This window comes from Castor canadensis, chromosome 5 (genome assembly GCF_047511655.1).
Source record: "Castor canadensis chromosome 5, mCasCan1.hap1v2, whole genome shotgun sequence".
Lineage (NCBI taxonomy): Eukaryota > Metazoa > Chordata > Mammalia > Rodentia > Castoridae > Castor > Castor canadensis.
Window position 1 is genome coordinate 85,872,983 of NC_133390.1, and position 24,720 is coordinate 85,897,702.

Genomic DNA, 24,720 nt, shown 5'->3' on the forward strand with positions numbered 1-24,720 from the left:
AGTGGAGGGAGATAAACATTTGAAAGTGGTTAACATTTAATTACCAGAAAGGAATAGCACTGGGTGGGCTGGATTTCGCTGACAGAGCAACTCCTCTGTGCTCCTGCTGGTCTTCCATGGCCAATGAGAGCAATGCAGGAGCAATTTTGGTGATCCAAATTGGGTGATGCTCAGGTGTTTGAGCCTTAGAGGCTGAGGAGAAAACATACTGGGTCTCTCAAGAAAGATAAGGCTGGCTGTGGTGGTACACTGTAATCCCAGTTGCTTGGGAGGTAGAGGTAGGAAGATCATGGTTTAGGTTGGCATGGGCAAAATTGCAAGATCCTATCTGAAAAAGAAACTAAAAGCAAAAGGACTGGGGGCATGGCTCAAGTGTAGAGAGCTTGCCTAGTAAGTACAAAACCCTCAGTTCAACCCCCCTTCCCCTCCAAAAAAAAAAAAAAAGGATAGAGATTAGCTTCCTGGGATTTACTTATGTTGTTTCATTATTCAAAGTTAATGAGGTAAATTTTGTTGGGCCAAGAAAACTGGTCCTTCAAAGTGCATCCCTCCCAAAAAAGTAGTGTGTACCCCCATTCCCTTATCCTTTCCCTCCCCAGTCTAGCTCTAGTAGGATAAGAGCTAAAGTCACCTGAAAAGAAATGGTCTAATGGATATTGTTTTGCTAAACCCACAATATCCTGTCATGGAAGAGAGCAGATGTTTTGACCAGTTCTCCCTGTTTGTTTCTATATCCTCATTAGTGAATGGATTTGATTGGATTTTGGATGAAGAAATAGAGGGTATAGTGTAGCCTTGTTCTTCTCTTCATTTCTGAGGGCTCTCCTCATTTATTAATGAGGACTTGTATTAGCAGGTGGCATTTCATATCATAGTTCCTTCCTCTATCCAGGAAATGGCAGAGTTAATAATAGATTCAAATTATCTACAGCTCTGTTTTATGCCCCAGGAGATTCTATCTTATGTCTCTTCACAGGGTTTTTGTCACGTATATATTTATTTATTTGTTCATTCATTCATTCATTCATTCTTGGACCAAGATAATAAGTATTTATTTCCTGATCCTTTCCTGTTTCCTTCTTATTATCTTCAGGGGCTTATTAAGTAGAATTACATTGAGTTCATTAGGGTTTGCAGGGGAGGAACAGTTTTTTAGGTATAAGGCAACCATTTATTATAAATGTTTCTGAGTTCATTAGAGGAAATCGGCCATGCTTCCAGGGGGAACATCTGAGGCACCCTTTTGAAAACAGCTGCAAAGGTGTTCCTGAGATTGTACTACCCCTAAAAGCATCTGCTCTCCCATCATTTCTACGAGATGAATAAAAGAATATAGCGAGGATGGGACTTGCCTCTTTGGTTTATTTTTCAGACATGGAAATTCAGTGATGATGCTGCAGAACCCCACTTTTTACCCTGTGCCCTCTTACTTTGCCTCATCAACTTTCCCTTTTCAAGTTGGAATTAGAGACCTACAAAATTAAAAAATGTAGTCTTTTCCACATTTGACCTGCCCTGAAAGTGTGTCTTGCAGGAGAGCTTGTTGGTTCCTTTTGGGTAGTATGGATAGAAGAAGAGATACAAAATTTCTAGGAGAGTGATGACTTGGACACAGGCAGTGAAAAGTCACCTGTGGATTTTCTGTGCAGTGTAGTGGAACTTGCTTTTGCAAACAAAAAACATGATGTAGCCTGTGATCTCAACATTCTGGAGACTGAGGCAGAAGGATTGCAAATTTGAGCCTGCCACGACTATATAGAGAAATCCTGTCTCAAAAAAAGAAAGGGGGGGAGGGGGAGGGAAAAGAGAGAGAAAAGAAAGAGAGAGAATGCAATAATCCTACAAGAAGCCAATTAAATATTGATTGGGACATACAGACTGGCATCCCTATGAGTACTCCCCTATTCTTCTCAATGGTACATTTTGATTTGATTCTTTTGTGAATAAACGTGCTATTTGGATAGTCAGTGTCTCGTGGTAAAGTTGAGGCTTATGGTTCATGTACCTCTAAGATTCTGTTGTCCTGGCAGGTGCAAATCTAAGTAGATATAAAATCAAGTGTCATAAGGCCCCTGCCTGCCTTAGCATGTCAGGACAGGGTGACCTGAAGCTGAAACTCTCCTGGGAGGAGGGCAGGGCCAAGGGGAGTGGGAAGAAAACATGGGCAAAGAGCTGTGCATACTAATAAGCATCAGCATATTTATTAATTGTTCATTGAGTCCTAAACAGTCATCATCCCTTTAATAGTCCTTAGAAGTTTAGCATCCAAGAGAATGGGAAAAGGATACTATACTACATTTTATAGTACCTGTAAACTTTAAGCTAGTTAGAGGTTCCAGTGACTTCATTAGGGCTTTGGGAGGAGGAGCTGTTTACTAAACATTTATTATAAATGTTTCTGAGTTCATTAGAGGAAATCTGCCTCAATCCTGGAGGATCATCTGAGGCAGTCCTTAATGAAAACATAAACAAAATTGTTCAGAGTCCTGACCCTAAAAGTCACCTTTTCTCTAAGTACTTTCTAATGTTTTAAAATTAATTTTTAAAAAATCATTCTGGGAATTCCACTGGGAAAGCATTCTGTTGCGAAGATTACTGGTTTAAGAGGGTGGTCAAGTGGGTGTTCAAGTCTAGAAATTTGTGGGCTGTGGTTTATCATGGTCAGCATTTCAGATCTACTCTGAGATGCCTCCCTCTTCAGGGACTCAATTTCTTTCCCTTTGACATAACTCAGTGGAACCCTGGGGGCGAGTGGAGGGAAGAATCTTATTCTGCTCCCAAGGGATGTTTCTCAGGAAGATACCCTTTTCTTCCATGCGGCCCATGCCTTCGACTTTCTTTTCTCACCTTAGTTACTAAGTCTGGCGTCAGTCTTAGGTCACCCTCTCCTGATAGTGCCAGGCTGTGGGTAGGCTTTGGGATTCTGCCAGAGTATGGAGGGAGAAAAGGGTGGAGGTCAGTGTGCCCTTCGGTTTTCTACCTACTACTCAGCAAATTATGATTAGGAACAAGGGGCTCCATACCAGTTAGTTACAGTTCCTTTGGTCCATTTTAGGCTGTCAGAAAAAGGAAAGGGTAGCTTAGTATAGAGGTTGGGTCAGTTGACAAGGCCCCCATACATTCTGAGGTTGCCCCCATGTTCCTGAGACCCCTTAATGGGCCTGAGGCGAGGCTACACTAATGAGCTACCTTTTGCCCTTCAGCTTCCTTCCACTGTATAGCCTGATGTGTTTTGCTACGTGAGTGTACGCCCTAGGCTTGTCTCCCTGGTCTTGATCCAGTGTCTCATCTTTGCACCTCTCTCACAACTCCTATCAGAGTTTGTTTCTAATGGAAGAGGTTCACATGATAAAGAACAAACCAGCCAGTCCTCACATCAAGATAGAGATGAAAAATGCCACCTTGGCATGGGACTCCTCCCACTCCAGTATCCAGAACTCGCCTAAGCTGACCCCCAAAATGAAAAAAGACAAGAGGGCTACCAGGGGGAAGAAAGAGAAGGTGAGGCAGCTGCAGCGCACTGAGCATCAGGCGGTGCTGGCAGAACAGAAAGGCCACCTCCTCCTGGACAGTGATGAACGACCCAGTCCCGAAGAGGAAGAAGGCAAGCATATACACCTAGGGAACCTGCGCCTACAGAGGACACTGTATGGCATCGACTTGGAAATAGAAGAGGTGAGTTGTCCAACTCTACCCGTCCCTGCCTGCCTGCACCCCATCTGCTATGCCACATCATTCTGATCTGGCAAGAATAGGCAAAGTATTTTATGGCCGTGAGTGATGTTAGACCAAAGAGTATATTGGGCCAGCTCTAATTCCAAAAGAAATTACGCATTTAACAACAGAATTAATAGCATCTCATATGATGCTCATTTTACAAACACAGAATGAAGCAGGCAAGTACATTTCCAAGGTTCTGATTTATATTGGTTTCTGGGCTATTAGAACTGTCTGTGTGCTGCCATAATTATTTCTGATGTTATAACTCTGTGTGGCCTCCGCATTACACGTGGGCAGGCCATCACACAGAACCTGGCTTATAGTAGGAATCCTCAGTCTTTCTCTAATCAACTTATATTGTAATCATTTACTTTTAATATGATAGGTCATCTTGGTATATAATGTCACATGCCAGGTAGCACAGGGCTAGACTCTTATAGAATGGCTGGAACAGAGTCTCCAAGTTGAAGGTTTTTAAGATACAGACTGTTAGGGGTGTGGCTCAAGTGGTAGAGCCGCTGCCTAGCAGGTGCAAGGTCCTGAGTTCAAACTTCAGTACTGACAAGCGAAGACAGACAGACACTATTACTAGGAACCAGCACCATGTTCAGAGGGTGTGTATCATCCAGGGGCTCCCAGATGTATGTATGTTCATTTATCCAACAGCCATTTTTGTGAGTGCCAATTCTATGCCAGGTGCTATTATTGGGCTGGGAATAGAGTAGCAAAAACCCAGGCAGACAAAAATCTCTGCCCTCCTGGAGCTTAATTACATCCTAGTGGGCAAAGACAGTTAACAAGTGAAATATGTTATATATCAGATTGCGATAAAGGTTATAAAATAGGAAATAGAGAGTTCCAGGACAGGGACAGTTGTGGTTTGCAGTTTCATTTGAAAAGTAATGTTTGAGCAAATACTGGAGGGAAGAGGTGGGGTGTGAGCCATATGGACATCTGGGAGAAGAAGGCAGTCCTATCTGAACAAGAGAAGCGCAAAGTCCCATGCGGGTTACTGGAACAGGGTAAGCATGGGAGAAAGTAAAAGATGCTGAGGACAAAGAGCAGGATTCAGAGCCTCGCATCAGACTCTGATTTCATCCTAGAAGGGAAGAGAAACAGTAGGAGACTTAAACAGAAGTAGGTGTTATGAAGAGAGTCATTGTATCTGCTGGATTCAGAAGAGTGTTAGGGAGACAGAAGGAAGCAAGAAGTTACAGGTCTGTTACTGCAGTACAGGAAAGAGGCTGTCTTGGACCAAGGCCAGTGGATATGGAAGTGGTCAGAAATGCTCATTACATAGCTGGAAGTAGGTTCTAATAAACTGGATATCAACAGCAGCAGCTGACTAGAGCATGCCAGGCAAATTCAGAGCTAGACTGAGGAGAGAGTAGAGCTTTCTGCTTTGACAGCCATAAGCAAGCAAGAGGGAGTTTACACTCCACAACCACTCTCCAAAAAAAGGAAAAAAAAAGAATACACATACACATACTAAGTCTGGGAACCAGCACCACGTCCTTAGTGAGACCACCTGAAACTATTAGTGTGATTTGCTATTCATGGGCGCTCAAATCAGTTTTTACTCACCTTTGATAACAAGCTTCCTGTTTAACAATAATTGTATATTCATTCATACATTCAATCTTGATTACTGAGGCAGCTTTATTATATCACTAACTAGTAATATTAGAGAATTACTTCTGTGTCCAACTGAAACTTACTCTTGCATTTGTATCTCAATTTGACTCTGCCCTTTAGAACCCACACACACCTGACAGACCTTAAGGCATTTAAAGAAAAGTCCTGTAATTTCTCCCTAGGATTCCTTGTTAGGGAGGAGAAGAGATATTAATATTTGCTGAACATTTCCTGTGCATGAGGTACTGCGTTGTTATCTCATTTAGTCACTGTTTAGTCATCTTTGTGTAAACCAAACTGGCCTGTGCAAAGGTTGAACTATGATTTGGCCTCCTCAGTATCACCAGACAGTTACCTTTCCAACTCATAAGTTATGTCAAAACTATTTGTTCAACATACTTTTATTATGTACCAGATACTCTACTTGGTTCTGAGAGTAACTCCTTCCTCAAGGTGTTCAGAGTTCAGTGAGGAAGGCAGACAAACACTGTGTGTTTGAGTAACGAGGCCGTAGTCACATAGTTAGCAGGTGCTGTTGGGGTTGGGATTCTAGTCATGCCCTGTCTGCTTCCAGTATTTGTGTTCCTTCCACTGCTCTTTTGGCCCTTTTAAAGTCATCTGTCTGTCCTTGAAAACATTAAACACTATCTACGGGGAACTTACTATCTTACCTAAGGATATGGTCAGCGTTTTGCATCCATGCATACCAAACAACCACAACTAGAAAATACTTGGGGAAAAAAAATTTCACCTGTACTGAATGTACATACATTTTTTTCTTGTCATTAGTCCCTAAGCAATATAGTACAATAACTATTTACATAGCATTTACATTGTATTAGCTATTATATGTCATCTAGAGATGATTTAAAGTATATAGCAGGGTGTGTGGGGGTTATACGCGAATACTGCACTCTTTCATATAAAGGACTTGGACATCTGCAGATTGTGGTATCCTGAGGAGTCCTGAAACCAGTCCCCTATGGATACCAAGGGAAGACCAGATTGAGTTAATCATAGGCTTGGCTTTCTACTTTTATGTCGGATAACTATTTCTCATATTTTGGAAATAATTTACAAAAATGGATGCAGTAATGTACATAGTTTTATTGAAAATAATTTATAAACCCCGGAGAAAAATCCTAATAAAATAAATTTCAAGAGTCCTGTCTTGTAAAAGAAAACAACAACAACAAGAAAAACAAGCAAAAATCATGGATTATTAGCAAAGTTGGAAAGAGACTGGGACTTTCTACAAGTGATTATGGAAATACCATTTAGTTTTCCATTTCTGGCACCTGAGTGTATCTCTGCAGAAACTCTATAGAGTAAGCAGCAAAGAGATGAGAAAATAGAGGTAAGTGACTTGCTGGGTTATCAGGATGACAGTTCCAGTATTGATGGATGGAGTTAATGCCTTTTTCCTCAGAGAAACTGCAAGTCTTTAGAACGAGTGTTCAGTGATCTCCTAACGGCCTTCCTTTCTTCATGTGCTTTGGCCAGGGTAAACTGGTTGGAATCTGTGGCAGTGTGGGAAGTGGAAAAACCTCTCTCATTTCAGCAATTTTAGGCCAGGTAAGATTTTTGTTATTTCCTTGCCATTTTCTGCTTTTTATCTCAAGCTTTTTTCTCAGCTTTGCAAATATCTCAAGAAAAATGAACTCATTTGCTGAAGAGCATCAGGAGAGGGAAACAAAGGAACCTTGGGTCTGTCTGTGCCATGCCCCCACTTCCACCCTTGTGTCTGGAAGGGGGTCAGTAGACTTTTGTTGAGTGGCTGATTGGTGCCTTCTCTTTTACTTGGGTTGTATTTACTGGGTGTTGTAGGTATGCCAGATAGTGTGCTGGGAAGTGGCAAAGATGAGAGGTGCACAAACACCCACACTGCAGCAGAGAGTTAAACTGAGCTGCTGGGATTTGATCCAAGAGCACAGCCTCCCTTGATGCTCAGCCTAACCTCCAAAAGCACTGTGCCCTTAGGGAGCCCAGGATCAGTGAAAGACTAAACCTCCTACACACACAGTCACATCACAGGCAGTGAGTAGTGTACAGTGCACTGAAGGGCCTAGGGGATAGCTGTCAGCATCAAGTGTGAGGGACAAAGCACAAGGGCTATCACTGAGATAACTGTCTTAACAATGTTTTGGGCCAAATAATAAAAAACCAAGGGACCTATTGTGCTCTTTTTGTATATATGTGGGACTGGGATTTGGACTCAGTGCTTTATGCTTGCAAAGCAGTTGCTCTACTGTTTAAGCCACACCTCCAGTCCATTTTGCTGTGGTTATTTTAGTGATGGGGTCTCACAAATGATTTGCCCAGGCTGGCCTCATACCTCAATCCTCCCAGTCTCAGCCTCCCAAGTGTCTAGGATTACAGGTATAAGCCACCAGTGCCCAGCCCTGTGTGCTTTTAAACTTGAATTAAACTAGCTGACTTAGGGCTTGGGGTGTGACTGAAGTGGTATAGCATTTGCCTCCCAAGCACAAGACCCTAAGTTTAAACCCCAATACTGTCAAAAAAAAAAAAAAATGGATGAGGATAAACATAGGATTTTTACTAGCTACTGATGGGGGAGGTCCTCTAAATTGTTTAGCTATGTTGAAGACACGAGACAAGAAGACTCCAAAAAGACACCCAGGTGGGAGATTATTTCCTTGTTTTGTTTAGTATCAGCTATTGCAATTGCTGAGCTGTGGTCCTCTTGAAGGGCAGTAGTAACCTGGGCAGTCGAGGAGGGCTATGCTCTGCTTTCTAACTCATTAGTCCTTGGGCCCAACCATGGGCCTTTATAAAAAGTAAAACACCTTCGAAGTGATTTCTGACAATTAGCCACATTTGAGGGCCAGTGATAAGAGTTAGACAAGGATAGGGAGAAGGTCAGTCTCTACATGCTTCTCAGCAATCTAGCAAGATGCTACTTTTTTAGGGGTTGACTGAGCAGTGATAGGTTAAAAAGCAAGTGGGTTGTGGCTTCTGTATCTAATCCTAGCAGCCCCCTCTCTGATAGGGAGGATGGTAATGCAGGTCTGCCCTGCTTCTTTAGAGTTTAATTCTGTCAACACTGCTGGCTGTTTGTGCAGTTTCAGAGAACTTCGATATGCACAGTGGAGTGCTTCCCGGTCTGTAGGTGGTTAGGTGCTACTCTGTCATGGTCTGTGGTAGGTACCCGTGTGTGTACACTGTATTTGATGGTGTTTAAGAAGACAGGCTTATCTGTGCAAGTACCACCCAGATCAGTTAATGAAACTGGTTCAAAACTAGATCTACCCCAAGACAAATGCCTGAAAAGGAACCATGAGAAATATATAAATCAATTCATACCAAGCATTGTGACTGAAAACAATTCAAACCACTGGGGGTCATCATGCAGGCCTTTCATGTTGAAAGGAAAAATCCATCATCATAATTTGGAAACTGTAAAGAAGAGTTAATGTCTAACCTGGACTTTTTTTTTCCCACTTTGGTCCTCATTTTACAGAAGCAGCTGGTCTAGACAACATCCTGGATAAATTCTGTAGATAAATTGGCCTGCCCTCACCTTGAGGCAGGCACTAGCTGTAAATCCTTACAGATCTTCTTCTAGAGGAATTCTGGAAGGGTCTTCTTGCTTGTGCTTCCCATAGTGTACATAGTGCAGTTAGGAAGGCAGAGTGTAAAGTAGCCCACTGGTGGGTGAGTGAATTATCTGTTCACTCAGGTTGTTAAGCTGGGCTTTTATCTCACATAAGCAAGAAGAACTGATTTTCTTATTGTAGCTTTCTTTGTAATAAAAGTGGGATTTAGACTAGACTTTACAGAGCATCAAGAAATTGTCAAAACTCTAGGCTCCGTTGTAGAATGTGGGGGAATCTGCTGGCTTAGGATGATGGTTTTGAGTTCTGATGCCATTGGATGGTGTCTGTCTCCCTAGATGACCCTTCTGGAGGGCAGCATTGCAGTCAGTGGGACCTTTGCATATGTGGCCCAGCAGGCCTGGATCCTCAATGCCACTCTGAGAGACAACATCCTCTTTGGGAAGGAATTTGATGAAGAAAGGCAAGGAATGTTTGGTTTCTGTTATCCTTTCCATCTTGACCTTGTGAGATACAAGGCATCCCGTCAGAAGTCTGCTCTGACATGTTCCTGATATGATGTCACTTTGTGTCCTTCAGATATAACTCAGTGCTGAACAGCTGTTGCCTGAGGCCTGACCTGGCCATTCTCCCCAACAGTGACCTGACTGAGGTACACACCTTCTGCCCCTGATGGGACCAGGGTTCTAGGAAACAGTGGGGAGTGCCAGAGCCCCTCCTAGGAGTACATCCTAAATGCTTGAGAAAAGAACCTCTTGGGGAGTTTTCTTTCTTTGGGCCATTGTGCTACAAAAACATTTGTTCATTGACATGAGGATGTTAACACTACCTGTTTTAAGTATATCATATTTCATGTCATATGAATTTTAAATGAAATCCCATCACTGATTCAGTGGTTTTTTTTTTACTCTATTTAAATATTTTTAAAACCACAAACCAAGCACATCGAGCTTCTTCCCTAGATTTGTTTTGCTTAGCAAAACAGGCTATAGAGTCTTCTTCCATTAAAAGGAACTCTTAGAACAGATCATCATTCTTTAGTTCTCTGCCCAGGAATGAAACCTGTCCTAGAGTCTCTGGGACTGGCATTTTTATTCAGCTGACTTCAGTTAAATCCCTCAAACCAAATTTGGTGAGTGGTTTAATTACTTCAGAAGTCCTCAAATCATGATCCCCAGATCAGCATCATCATCACATGGGAACATGTTAGAAATACAGGTTGTTAGGCCACATCCCAGACCCAATGTATCAGATACTCTGGGAGTGAGCCCAGCAATTGGTTTTAATAAGCCCTGTATGCATATCAAGTTTGAAAACCTCTGAATTAATGGAGGCTTTTTTTTTTCTTTAAGGACAAGATTTTTTTTCTTTTAAAACACTGAGCCAGTTACCATTTGACAATTATTCATTTGTTCATGTAGTAACATTTATCAGGTGCTTGTTACATGCTAGCAACATGTGCAGCAGCTGCTTGGCACTGGGAATATAAAGGAATAGGACAACAACAACAATCTGCATGCTCAAGAAGCTTACAGTTAAAGAGGCAAGACACCCAAATACTAGGCACACAATAATCTGATGAAAAAGAGCTGCCTTTATGTGGTAGTAAATGAAGAGGTTGGGGGACTTTGATAGAGGAGATGGGCTAAAGCCAAGTAAGCACATTGTAGGAAAAGGCACAACCTGGTGTATGTATTCGTAATGAACACATTGTTTAAATGACTCTAATCCCAGGGTATAGAAGGGAGATTGTGCAATGGATGTAAGAGCTGCTAGGGAGCTGGGGGCAAAGGATTTGTTTTATATGCTTTGTTTAGGTATTATGGACTCTTAATGAGGTTTTAAGCAAGGGTGAGACATGGTTAGATTTGTGTTTTAGAAAGACCTCTCTGCCCTACAGGAATGGATTGGAGGGAGGCGCCCCAGGGCAATGACAAGGCCAGATAAAGGACTAGTTGGCGCCCAGATGCTTGTGGGCCAACTCTCCTGGTTCCTGGAAGGATCACAGTCACAGTTCTCCCAGGCTGGGAATTCAAGAGAAAGAGCCAGTTTGGGTGGGATAAAGGAGAGGTGACTAAGGTGACCACTAAGCACTGTTGTGGACTTGACCTGGAGCCTCCGCTGTGGTTTGGGCTGTTGTAGATTGGTGAGCGAGGAGCCAACCTGAGCGGTGGACAGCGCCAGAGGATCAGCCTTGCTCGGGCCTTATATAGTGACAGGAGCATCTACATCCTGGATGACCCTCTCAGTGCCTTAGACGCCCATGTGGGCAACCACATCTTCAACAGTGCTATCCAGAAGCACCTCAAGTCCAAGACGGTTCTGTTTGTTACCCACCAGTTACAGGTATTGTGTGCTCTTCCCTAGGCTGCCCACTTTGGTTTCAGAAAACAGACAAAGAGAAGTGGGCTTGGTCCAGCTATCTTTGTAGGGCAACTAGAAGTTACTGGAATTAACAGTTTCAGTTCCTCAGCAGATAGCCTCCTGGCACATTGAACCAGCAAAACCCATTATACCAGTGTATCAGATGGCCATCTAAATCAGAGATGCTTAGAGCATTTTAGATTCTGCATGTAGATCAGCAAGTAAAAGGGCTGACAGGAGTGGCTGAAAGTAGTTTGGGTATGAGTTATTCTGGAAAGCATTGTGTTAACATCTGCATATCAGTGGGAACTATTGTGGGAAACCGGCTCTTCTCCCTCTGTCATTCATTGATAGACAGTCACTTTGGAGATCTGCTCAAGGTTGTTGCAGATTTGGAGGGCTCATTCCTATTCTGCTCCTGGAAATCTGTAATTCTGAGTACTTCTGAGTGCAGTAAAAGGGTGTGAAATTTCATGAAAGGTTTATGTTGCCTCACCATCAGATTCATGGCAAAAACATAGGAAGTGCTCTTTGAACTGTATCACAAGACACAACAGACTAAGCAGAGATTCTTAGTCTTAGCATTGTTGCCATTTTGGGCTCATGGTTCTTTGTTGGAGGATTGTTCTGTACTTCGTAGCTTCCATAAACTAGATGTCTGTGGTACTCTCTCTCTGATTTTGACGACCAAAAATGCCTCAATGTTGCCAAATGTTGCCTGGGCAGCTGAATCACCTCTGATTAAGACGTGCTGTGCTGAAATATGGGTGTTTGAATGTGTCTGCATATATCTCAGCACTGCTGTGTTGCTTTGTCTCCAGTACCTTGTTGATTGTGATGAAGTGATCTTCATGAAAGAAGGCTGCATCACAGAAAGAGGAACGCATGAGGAGCTGATGAATTTAAATGGGGATTATGCTACCATTTTTAATAACCTGCTGCTGGGAGAGACGCCCCCTGTCGAGGTAAGTTTCTGAGTTTGTGTGTCTTTCCCGTGACAGTGATGAGTCATAGGAGCTCAGCTGAATGCAGGTCTGTATTGCTTGTCAGGGACCCTATGTTCCTGTGACCAGAGTGCTGTACTTTTGCTCACATGCTGATTCTCCTCCAGCAGAGCAGGATGGGGGTGGAGCTGGATTCTTATTAGTAAGTAGTGTGTGCTATTCTGTGTTCATCGCTTAGTCCCCTGAACTCCACCAACCCTGATTGAAGCAGTTTGAAGCTCACTCTTTTTTTTTTTCTTTAAATAATTTAATAAGGTGCCAGGGAAAGGAATATTGCATGCCTTTGGAAATGATCCATGGTATCTTGGTTGCTGACTTGGCACTTAACGTTAATGAATGGCTATTGTGTTCCAGTTGTTAGATTAGGAGTTAGATGACCAAAACATGATTATCCCTTGGCTTTACAGAGGAAGAAACTGAAGCTTAGAAAAATTAAACAGCTTGCTAATGAGGGCAGTTTGACTCTAAAACACTCTTCTGTTTGCATCCAACTCCTGTGCAGAGATGGTGGGTTCTCGTACCTTCACTCTGGCTCCAAGTTAGGTGTGATACATGACACACTTAGAGCTGGCCTCCAAAGCTGTTATTCCTTCTTGTTAGCTGCTCTCTCACCTGGTGTCCCTAGGGTGACTTAGGCTGTGTTCAAAGGTGCTTTCTTGGCTACCAAGTCATTTTGATATTGGAGTGGAATAAAAACAGAAAGTTATTTGGACCTTTTGTAGGAGTCTTATCTCAGTGTTTGGACTTTATCCCATTTGGTATCAGATGCAGTACAACTTAACTTTCTATGACTGGTGTGTTTTAGGTCTTTTGGTAAAACTCAAACCTTTTAGGAATCATCAGTAACTTCCATAGAGACACTGACTCACATTTAGATTTTATGTCTCACTTTTTGACACTCAGGGCACTTTGAATGCCTTAGATTATTTCCTCATCACTGTAGATATAGAGGGGAAAAGAAGAGGAAGAACCTAAGACATGGAAATGTCCAAAGAACAAAAATACCAAGGGTCAGTGTGTTGTAGTCAAGGAAGCATACTTTCAGAATGTCACTTGGCTTTTTCCTTTTCAGTTTCCTCATCTTAAAAATGGGGATGGAATATGAATAAATGAATAAATAAACCAAAAAAAATGGAGATGGATGGTATCAGCCTCAGAGTTACTGCATTGATTACATTAAATAATATGTTCTGTGCTTTTCCCCAATAAGAGGTCATCGAATGGTAACATCTTTTTAGACTCTGTATTTATTCACTCACTGCAATAAATACAGCATTTAGAGCCCTATCTTGTGTTCCAAATATAGCTCTAAATTTTGTATTTTTAAATTTTTTCCCTGTCCTTTTAAAAAGTCTTAACTGGAAAGCCTCTTGTGGGCATGAGGCTGGCAGTATGACATTAGAATTTAGTGAACTATGTTGAAGGATTTCTTGTATAAAGATATCACAAGAGCTTGGCAGTGATAGCATTAAGTAGTTTCTGTTGTCTCAGGTTCAATTTGATGACTGTTTAAGTCCCACTGTCCCTTGTTATGGGCAGTTCTTGGTAATAATCACTGGGTAGTAGATGATCCTTCATGAGACATCACGTCTGTCCTTGAAGGACTCCAAGTATTGTAGGGAAGATTAGTGCTATTTTGCTTCTACAGTAACTACAATGCCAAGTCATATACATAGTAGCAATGTGCTAACAAAGAGCTGAGGGAGAGGGGGAGCTTTGTTGTAGAGAACTCTTGAGTCCCTCACAAAGGATGGAGGATTTGAATCCATCTGAATGAGAACTACCGTGGCCAAAATTGGGACTAGGGAAAGGGCATAGCAATGGGAAATTTCAGTATTTTTAGGGAATTGTGTGAAAAGAGTGACTAGAGAGTAGGATCCATGGGAAATAGTGAAATGGGAGAGGAACTTGCATAACTAGACTAGGACTAGAATTGGAGGTCCTACAAAATCAGGCTAAGAACTTTGGCTTTATCCTGTGGTAGCAGCACAAAATGATCAGATCTGTGGATTTGATTTAGTGATGTGGTATATCGGGGATAAGGGGAATGGAAATAATTTCAGCTCTAATATTTTGGGCAAGCTAAAGAGTCATAAAACCTTCTGTGTTTGGAGTTTACATCTTGAATGACTTTGGGGAGAGCAAATATAAATGGACTAACAGGGTAGGGACCCAGATAGCAGAGATTTAAAGAGTTGAGAAGTATAAGAAATGAGTGTCAGTAGCCCTCTTAAGTTAGCTGTGTCCAGAGTGGTGGTACATGCCTATTACTCCAGCACTCTGAGGAATTAATGGGAGAACCATTAATTGGAGGCCAGTCTGGACTACATAGAGAGACCCTGCCTTAACAACAAATAAACAAATAAAAAATAAAAAACTGGGGTATCTCTTTTCAATATTAGTAGTTCAATAGCTGATTCTCTAATATGTATCATGTGGACATTCATCTGAATGACTATATCATGACTAGAGACACTTTTTTTTTAAATATTACTAGATTAATTCAAAAAAGGAAACCAGCGGTTCACAGAAGAAATCACAAGACAAGGGTCCTAAAACAGGATCAGTAAAGAAGGAGAAAGCTGTGAAGCCAGAGGAAGGTAATGACCTTTTTGAAATTTTTAAATTTGTCATTAAACTCTACCAGGAATAATGCCATGTAGTGTAATTAATGATGTTTGATAGCATTGTGTGGTATATAGAGAATCTGATCTTATATTTCTAAAGTACTAAGATTCTTATATTGGGAGACTATAAGATACCTTCTGTTTATGTAAAGGGTGGTAAGAATGACCTTTAATCTTCTTACCCAGGGTAGGGTCTGGTGTAGGTAATTACAGCTGAGTCTCCCGATGAGGAAAAATTGAAAAATTGATGAGGCGTATGTACATATACATATATATATATATATATATATATATATATATATATATATATATATATATATATATATCCTTCCTTCCCCCATTCACCTCTGCACTTCAGAAGTCAGTCACAGCCAAGGCAGAGGCAGTCTAGTTGTAAGTATGTGGAATCCTGGGAAACCCTGTGTATTACCAGTTGGTTCTGTGATGTTGCCTCAGGGGTCTGGAGGAGGGAACGCTTGCAGTTTTCCTTGACTTTCCCTGTCCAGAGCTTGTGGTCCTGTTTCTCAAATCCTTTGTCTTATCAACTAAAGCAAATCTTGGGAATTAGAGAAGCTATTTTTATCTTTGTGAATTTTAAACTGTATGTTAACTTTGAAATCAAAAGGAAATGCTGTTTGTCTTAAAGCTCTCTTTTTGCTGGGTCACCTTACCTAACCCATTTGAATCCAGGGACTTCCCTACACTTGCCACTCACTACACTGGGGATTGGCCTGGTCTCACTTCCTTGTCCTTAAAACAGCAGCAGACTGTTCAGTATTAGGAGTTGACATGTGATTTACATTCTCTGCCTCTTTCTTTCAGAAAAACAACTGTGAATTTTTGAACTCAGACATGATTTAAGATAACTATTGATCACACACAAAACGCATACAGCACTGAAAGCTGAGACATCCATTAGCTCCTGCTACAGGCAGCATAGATCACTGAGGAGCATTTATTCTCCTCTGTGTAGCCGCTAACCTGGCTACTTATAGCTCTCAAAGCGCTCAAGGCACATGCAGCTTAGTCTAAGATTATTAGGCATTACCTGTGATGAAGAGGCAGAAACTGCCTGTCAACGTCAATCATATAATCACACCATGGAGACACTACAAGATGTTCTTGCACCTTTTCTCTCCTCCAGCAGCCGATCAGTCACTATGTCCTACTGAATTTACCTCCTGAAACTCCATCCTCTACCACGACCCGTTTGGGCTTTTATTGCTTCTTACCTAGTGTTACAGCTGCTTCCTTTTACATCCGTCCTCCATACAGCCAGCTGAGAGACCTAGTTAAAAACAGGAGACCAGCCAACTTACTCTCCTACACAAAACCTTTTAGTAGCCTCCCGTTTTTAGAGCAGTGTTTTCTAGTCTTTCTCCTGGCGCATGTAGAAAATGCTTGTATTTGTAGGAAACGTGAGTCTTGGAAGAGGCTGCTCAGTACAGAGGCGGCAGTCTCGTACATCCCATGTCCACCTAGACCAGTAGGACTATGGACTCAAAGCTCCATGCACCTATAACTCATTTTCTTGAGCAGCTCTTATCTGCTGGAGAAAGATCAGATGCCTTTACTCCCTGGCCACAGCCTGCTTACCCAGCATCATCTCCCCTCATGCCATTTGCCAGGTTGTCTGTTCATACTGCTGGTCAGCTTCCCTCCTCATGTTCTTTTCTCTATTGTCTCCCCTCACAGTCATGCCTGGCTTGCAGAGAAGCAGTATAGAAACCTGCCTGCTGACTACCCGTACTTCTCCCTGGGGGGTTAGGCACACCTCCCAGGTGTTCCCATGCTGCCCGCATACAGCTCTGTCTGCCATTGCGTTCAGCACACTGTAGTCTAGAATCCTGTGAAACTATAGGCTCTCTTTCATTTTGCTGCTCTGTGGGTAACATAGCTTGCAGGGAATAGCTCTTGTTGAAAGGAAAATTCCTTAGACCAATTGAATGGAATAGGGTTTACTTGGCAAAACAAAATGAGTAGTTCTCAGGACCCAAGCAGTTTCTGTAAACTCCTATCAACAATGTGAACAAATGGCATTTATAGAAAAATAGGAGGTCATTGTAGAGAACAACTTAATTGGCTGTTACTTATTCAATTAACTAGTCAGTTGGTTACAGATTAACTCATTAATTATTTACACCTTAATTAACAGACTTTAGGGCTTCCTGCAACTCACCAAAGCTAAGTGACTGTGATTAAACTATGCTGGATTAGTCTGTTGGGCCCAGTGCTGGTGCCCAGTCAACATCTGTGGCTTCCTAAAAATTTTTATATCACATTCTTCCCCTTTAAGTTCATGTTTCATTTCTTCTTTCCTAGGGCAGCTAATGCAGCTAGAGGAGAAGGGGCAGGGCTCTGTGCCCTGGTCAGTCTATGGTATCTACATCCAAGCTGCAGGAGGCCCTTTGGCGTTCCTGGTCATCATGGCCCTCTTTATGCTGAATGTGGGCAGCACTGCCTTCAGCACCTGGTGGTTGAGCTACTGGATCAAGCAAGGAAGTGGGGTAAGGTCACTCATTACTGGGGAAAATTATGTGTCTGAGAATGTGGCCATCTTTCCATAGTCCCTAGCTGTGCTCCCGAAGACAACTCCAGTTTTCACTTAAAAGAAGCTATGGAAATATCACAGTACCCATTAATATGTATAATTTTTTTATGTTTTTTGTATCAGTTTTAAAAATTAATTAGAAAAATAAAAAAAGGAAGAAAACCAGCTATGGTGTTGCATACCTGAAATCCCAGCTACTTGGGAGGTGGAGGCAGGAGGATCTCAGAATGTGCAAAATTAGCAAGCCTCTGTTTCAAAAACAAAATACAAACAAAAGGGTTTGGCGTGTGGCTTAAGTTGTAAGGGCTCTTATCCTAGCATGTTTGAGGCTCTGGATTCAATCCCCAAAACTGCAAAAAAAAAAAAAAAAAAACAGTTGCGAGAAAACTGGCTATCTACTTGCAGAAGACTGAAACAACACCCCTATCTCCCAATTTGTATAAAAATCAACTCTAAATGGATCCAAGATCTTAATATAAAACTTGAAACATTGAAATGACTACCAGAAAAAATAAGAAAAACTCCGGAAGATACAGGCAAAGGTAACTATTTTCTGAAAAGGACTGCAATTGCCCAGGAAATAAGAGCAAGAATTGACAAATGGGACTGCATCAAATTAAAAAGTTTCTATGCATCAAAAGAAGCAGTTGCCAGAATCAAGAGTCAACCCACAGAATAGGAGAAAATCTTTGCCAGCTATTCAATAGATTAGGAATTAATATTCAGAATATACAAAGTGTTCAAAAAACTAAATAGTAAAAGAATAAATAATCCAGTTAACAAATGGGCAAATGAATTGAATAGACAGATCTCTGAAGAAACACAAATGACTCATTAGCACATGAAACAATGTTCAACATGCTTAGCTGTAAAGGAAATGAAAATTAAAACTACACTAAGATTCTACCTCACTCTAGTAGTTTGGCTATCACCAGAAAAAACAAACAACAAATGCTGGTGAGGATTGGGGGGTGGAGGAAGGAACCTAATACACTATTGATAGGAATGTAAACTAGTACAGCTACTAGGGAAATTAGTATGGAGGTTCCTGAAAAAACTAAGAATAGACCTTACTTTATGACCCTGCCATACCACTCTTGGGCATGTAGCTGAAGAGTGTAAATAAATCTACAAGAGAGATACCTATACACCCATATTTATTGCAGCTTTCTTCACAATAGCCAAAATGTGGAAAACAGCTGAGGTACCCAACAACTTGATGAATGGATAAAGAAAATACTGTATATATATATACATATAGAGAGAGTTATTTATATTTATATATAAATATATATATATATTCCATATATATATGGGTTATATATATATATGGAATACATATAAATATATATATATATATATCATATATATATATAGTGGAATATTACTCAGCCATAATGAAATTATGTCATGTGCAGGAAAATGGATAGAACTGAAGATCCTCATGCTAAGCAGGATAAGCCAAGCTCAAAAGGTCAAATAAGTATTGCATGTTCTTGTTCATTTGTGGAACCTAAACATAAAACAGTGCTGCTGATGATAATGATGATGACAATGGGATGTGAGTGTATATGCGAGACAGAGTGGGGCATCAGCAGAGGGACGGGGAAAGGAAAGGACACTGAAGGGTGAAGAATCAAAGTACGCTATGTATATACATAAGAAGACGGCACAATGAAACCCACCAGATACTATTTGAAAAGGGGGAGAAGGGAAGTGGAGGAATGGAAATAAAATGGAGGTGGACTTGTTCAATGTATGCATGTACAGGATTATCACAATAAACTCCCTTTGTATTATTAATATATGACAATCCAAAAAAAGAAAAAGAAAAAAGAAGCAATGAACAGGATTTTTCTGGGATGAAAAAGATGAGTTCTTATTATAGTATGAACAGGACAGGAAAAAAATGCGTGATCAACCCAGGGGCCTCCAGGGCTGGTCAGTAGGACACCTGCAGGCCACCTGCTCTCATACTTTAGAAAAGAAAGAAGGAAATGGCAAAGACTGCCTTGTGTTTGCCACACCGGGTCCCAGACTCATTCTCTATACCGTCCCCTTGAGCAGAAGGTGGCCCTGAGCAGGGGCACCTGGCTGTCTTCAGGAGTCTTGCTTCATGGCGCCTTGCCTCCAAACAGAACGCCACAGTGACTCAAGGAAACAGGAGCTCTGTGAGTGACAGCATGAAGGACAATCCCCTCATGCAGTACTATGCCAGCATCTACACCCTCTCCATGGCAGCCATGCTGATCCTGAAAGCCATCCGCGGAGTCGTATTTGTCAAGGTAGGCCATGGCGGGTGTCTGCTGTGCTGCCTCTCCCTGGTGACATGTGGTTGGCTTCAGCATGGCCTCTGGGTACAGCAAGATGGCCCTAGCTAAAATGACTTGCACTCCATTACCTTCAGCCTTTCTGCTTACTCACTGGGCCTCCTGGCCATTTGGCACTTCCCTAGCTTTGGGAGTGGACTTCTTGAAGGGTGGTGACCTGCATGAGTAGGAACTGAGCCTGTTCTGAGTTCCCAAGTCTCCAGGCCCTGACTACTTTGTCTCTGCTCCTCAGGGCACATTGAGAGCGTCCTCCCGGCTCCATGATGAGCTTTTCCGAAGGATCCTTCGGAGCCCTATGAAGTTTTTTGACACGACCCCCACAGGAAGGATTCTCAACCGGTTTTCCAAAGACATGGATGAAGGTATTTCTACTGGTCCTTTCTTTTATGCTCTGGAGCACAAACTGGAGCTCTCTGTGCCTCCAACTCTCCTGGATTATCCTCAGATATTCAGCTCTGTCAATCCTGATGTTCTGAGCACAGTGACTGGTAGTGTTTTCACCAGGAACCTCTCATGCAAGTTCTCCTTCTGCCTTTCCTGACCTGAAAAAGGGTCAGAGGGTTGAGTTGACAGAGAGCCTTTGGTCAGGGACACCGAGATTCCAAAGCACATGTTTACTTTGAAGTAATATATTGGTTCCTAGATACTTAAAACCTCTGATGGGTTGTTCAGATGCTTCATGAGCTGTGTCTTCTCCAGCTCCCATAGCCCAGGATGTATGTAGTACTGCCTCCTGACCTTTACCAGTGTCTACAGGACAATAAGCAGAGTGTTCTGTGCACTTTATCCTAATCTGCACAATAGCCCTGTGCAGATTAGGATGAGGTAGCTATTGTTTCACCCACTGAAATTACTATAAGGCTAATCAGAAAGTCCAAAGAACTTACCAAGATCATATAGCTTGGTTACAAGCTGGAAATTGAACCCAGACCTTTTTGATCCCCAAAACTAGTGTTTTAAATTACTGCATGGTGGTTGCCTCCATTGTAGAAGTTGGTTTCAGGGGTTAATAGCCCAATTTAAAGCCATGGCCAGAGGAAAACAAGGAATTAGAACCAATACTAGAACTGGTCTATAACATGTTCCACTTCCCCAACTCTCCAGGGAAGCACACATGCATGAGTAGAAAAAAGAAGAAAAGTCAGTGTGGAAAAGCATGCCTATAATCCCAGTACTCAGAAAGCTGAAGAAAGAGGATCATGAATTCAAGACTAGCCAGGGCTCCTATCTCAAAGAGAAAAAAAAAATCTGTGCTGTCAGCATATCTGCCTGCATGAAAATACTTTAGCTAAAAGGAAAAAGGGCTGGGGTGGGGAGCAGACAAAAAGATATGAAGATGTTGCTACTCTTTATAATTGCACTCTAACTTTTGTGTATGTTCCAAAATTTCCATGATGAAAAGGGTTTTTAATGTTAGCAGCAGCTCATCGGTATGGATTATGTTTCCTTTTTACATATTTATTTTCCAGATATTTTACAACCAGTGTAAAGTACTTTGGAAAGGAGGGAAATGTTTAAAGGGTTTCGAAAGGAGGTTGGGGATTTAGCTCTGTGGGAGAGTGCCTGCCTAGCAAGGGCAAGGCCCTTGGTGCAGTCCCAGCATAGGTGGAGTTTGGGGTTAGGCAGGATAGTGAATCCAAAGGAGGGGGTAGAGTAGGAAGATCACTTAAATGTTCTTGGATCAAGAAAAATTAAAGCAATCAGGCTTCTAGATTTTTCTTTGTCAGACTATTAAAGATAAGATCACAAACTTCAAATAGGAATTTTGTGGAACCTCTTGTTTTTTTGAATGTTTAGCTCTGTTTACCAGTCTCTTATTTACCAGTCCCGGAACTCTGACACTTGTTCCTTTGCCAATTCCCCAGTCGATGTACGCCTGCCATTTCAGGCCGAGATGTTCATCCAGAATGTTATCCTGGTGTTCTTCTGTGTCGGAATGATCGCAGGAGTTTTCCCGTGGTTCCTTGTAGCTGTGGGGCCCCTTGTCATCCTCTTTTCAGTTTTGCACATTGTTTCCAGGTAAGCATGAGGCATGGATGTCTACCAGGACCAGGGAGGAGATCAGAGGTACTAGTGTTCCACTGTGACACAGAACCCATTCTCTCGCAGGGTCCTGATTCGTGAGCTGAAGCGACTGGACAATATCACGCAGTCACCTTTCCTCTCCCACATCACATCCAGCATCCAGGGCCTTGCCACTATCCATGCTTACAATAAAGGGCAGGAGTTTCTGCACAGGTTAGTGCTACTGGGGGCCAGAGGCTTCCACGGGACTCCAACATCCCAGCAGTTGTTGAGTCTTAAGAGGCCACAGCTTGGATAAAGCTTAGTATAAAGGTATTAGTGATTTAATGAGGCAGTTGCTGAGTGAGTCTCTTCTGAGCACATGAAAAGACAAAAACATAGATTTGGAGTCTATTAGCTTTTGCTTCTCAAAAGCTACATTTGGTTAAGTTTTGTTTTTGGGTTTTTTTTTAGATAGTAAAAGGTAAGCATTGACACTATAGTAGTATTTTCTTTAGCCATCAAATATTATTCATTTATGAAATTTGTATGCATAGAAAGTTAGTTTGTAGATTTATATTAGCAAGAGTTTGGAACTAATCTTATTGTCCTGAAGTACAGGACCAATTCAGTGGAATATCACGTGGTCCCTTAAAAAGAATGAGGTAACTCTTTAGGTACTGACTTGACATGAGCTAAAGAGTACATATGTGTGTGTATGGTGCACTACCTTTTGAGAGTGTATTGTTAGCTGCCCCCTGGAAGTGGGAACTGGGGACTGGAGGATTGGCAGAAGAAAGACTGACTTTTGTGGTGAAGCTTTTATAACTTTTAAAATTTCTATCCTGTGTATATATTGCCTATTAAACTAAAAATTGTACTATTTTTTTAAAAATGGAAATTTAGAATTAAAAAGTTAGAAAAAAATAACTTAGAAAATGCTTTCTAACTTTAAAAGGGAACTATACTGAATACATGTGGATGTATATATGAATATAAGTATATATATATTTAGTAAGTGAGAGTGAAAAAAGCACTAGGAGGAAATGCAGCAGCGTGTTCACTCTGGTTTCAACTGGGTGATAAGATTATTGGAATTTTACATTTTCCTCTTTTATTGCATTTTCTAAATTTTCTCTAACAAATTCATATTTTATTGTAAGGAGCATATATACCCAGCAAAACTTTCTGCCTAGGCTTCGTTGTTCAGGTACCCTGAGCCTTCAGATGGGTCTGATCCCTCCAGGACCCCTAGCAATAGCAGTGACACTACCCTTCAGAGGTTGTCTGAGCCCCTCATGCTGTGGTTCTGCTCACCCCTCCCTCTTCTTAGCTCCACAACCCTGAGGAACAGATGCCATTCTGCCCATAAGTGGTCAGTCAGCACACGCTCGGCAACTTTACTACATTCACTGTACGAGTTTCTTTTTCTTGGCCTTGGGCTTCTGCTGTTTGCCTTTGCATCTTCTCTTTGAAAAATAATTCCTGACCTAAGGCATTGTTGTACAGGCTAACACAAGCCTCTTTGTTTGGTCTCCTTTTCCATGCTTCCCCTATGCTGCTAGGTAGATGTTTTTCCCTAACATCTTTAATGTGAGGTTTGGTTTTTTCAAAAGCTAGCTAACTTTAGAGCACTCCATGTCCTCCTGTATGAAGGCCTAGAATACCTGTGCCCCTAAAGTTTCCACTTCCTTCCTCAGTTGGAAATGGGAAGTACTTAAGCATTGCATACTTCTGAAGCTTTGGCATCATCTATGAGCAGGTTTGGGTGACATTTCATTTTCCCATGAGTTGTTTCGTGTTCTCCACAGGTACCAGGAGCTGCTAGATGACAACCAGGCTCCTTTCTTCTTGTTCACATGTGCGATGAGGTGGCTGGCCGTGCGGCTGGACCTCATCAGCATTGCCCTGATCACCACTACTGGGCTGATGATCGTTCTCATGCATGGGCAGATCCCCCCTGCCTATGCAGGCCTCGCCATCTCCTACGCTGTGCAGGTCAGTATACTTGCTTGTGTGAGACCTTCCTGTGCTGGTGTAGAAAGGCGTGATTGGGGCAAGGGTGGGGTCTGCACCCTGGCCATTGTTTTACCTCTGGATTCATAGATCTTCTGACCAGATCTGACAGTAACAGTCTGGATTTGACTGCAGCAGGTAGGGATGAGAGAGAGGTAGTAGTACAATGTAGGAATAACTCTACTGCATGTGTTTTAAGAAATAGATGCAATTTTTTTGTAAACATTTTATTATTATTTTGGTTGTACTGGGGTTTGAACTCAGAGACTTACTAGGCAGGCGCTCTACCTCTTGAGCCACGCCCCAGGAAGAAACATGATTTTAAAAACAATTTCGTAATTGTGTGTTCTACCATCGCATCTCTGATGTCCTTCTAGTCTTCTGAGAAGTATTATATCCTTAGTATGCTGGCTGTATGCACTTTCTTTTCAGGACGCTGATTTTCCCACACTGTTATGTGTACAAACCCTTGTGGGCCCTGCAGATACTTAGAGCTCTTCAGATAGCTCAAAGAACAATTGAGAACTTGACACTGACTAGATATTTGAAGATGTTAAGTAATTATTACTAATTTTTTTTGGAGGTACTGGGGTTTGAATTCAGGGCATTGTGCTTGCTAAGCAAGCGCTCTACCCCTTGAGCCATACCTCCATCCCGAAAATCTTAAAATAATGATATTGGAGTTACTTTTTTAAGGTGTCCGTACATTTTAGAGAGATATAAGCTGAAGTATTTATAGACAAAATAATTTGCCTCCAGATAGTATGGGAGCAGGAGGGGTGGGAGCATACATGGAACAGTATGGCTGTAAGTGGGTCATTTTTTAAAGTGGAGTTTTGGTACATTGGGGTTCATTACACTACTATCTTGTCTCTATTTGGCACTTTTCCATAG

The 24,720-nt window shown here is 41.8% G+C and overlaps 1 protein-coding gene across 3 annotated transcripts in view; it reads left to right on the plus strand.

The window, feature by feature from the left end:
- The window catches only part of Abcc5 (ATP binding cassette subfamily C member 5), a 79,871-nt gene that overhangs the window by 37,104 nt on the left and 18,047 nt on the right, over window positions 1-24,720 (plus strand). For all 3 annotated transcript variants that reach the window (XM_020175800.2, XM_020175803.2, XM_020175801.2), the window contains exons 11-23: window positions 3,319-3,675; window positions 6,859-6,930; window positions 9,269-9,393; window positions 9,510-9,582; window positions 11,073-11,276; window positions 12,116-12,259; window positions 14,796-14,898; window positions 17,248-17,432; window positions 19,615-19,761; window positions 20,039-20,168; window positions 21,672-21,825; window positions 21,916-22,044; window positions 23,622-23,808. In XM_020175800.2, the coding sequence (XP_020031389.1) occupies window positions 3,319-3,675; window positions 6,859-6,930; window positions 9,269-9,393; window positions 9,510-9,582; window positions 11,073-11,276; window positions 12,116-12,259; window positions 14,796-14,898; window positions 17,248-17,432; window positions 19,615-19,761; window positions 20,039-20,168; window positions 21,672-21,825; window positions 21,916-22,044; window positions 23,622-23,808 (2,010 nt within the window). The remainder of the gene's footprint in view (window positions 1-3,318; window positions 3,676-6,858; window positions 6,931-9,268; window positions 9,394-9,509; window positions 9,583-11,072; window positions 11,277-12,115; window positions 12,260-14,795; window positions 14,899-17,247; window positions 17,433-19,614; window positions 19,762-20,038; window positions 20,169-21,671; window positions 21,826-21,915; window positions 22,045-23,621; window positions 23,809-24,720) is intronic.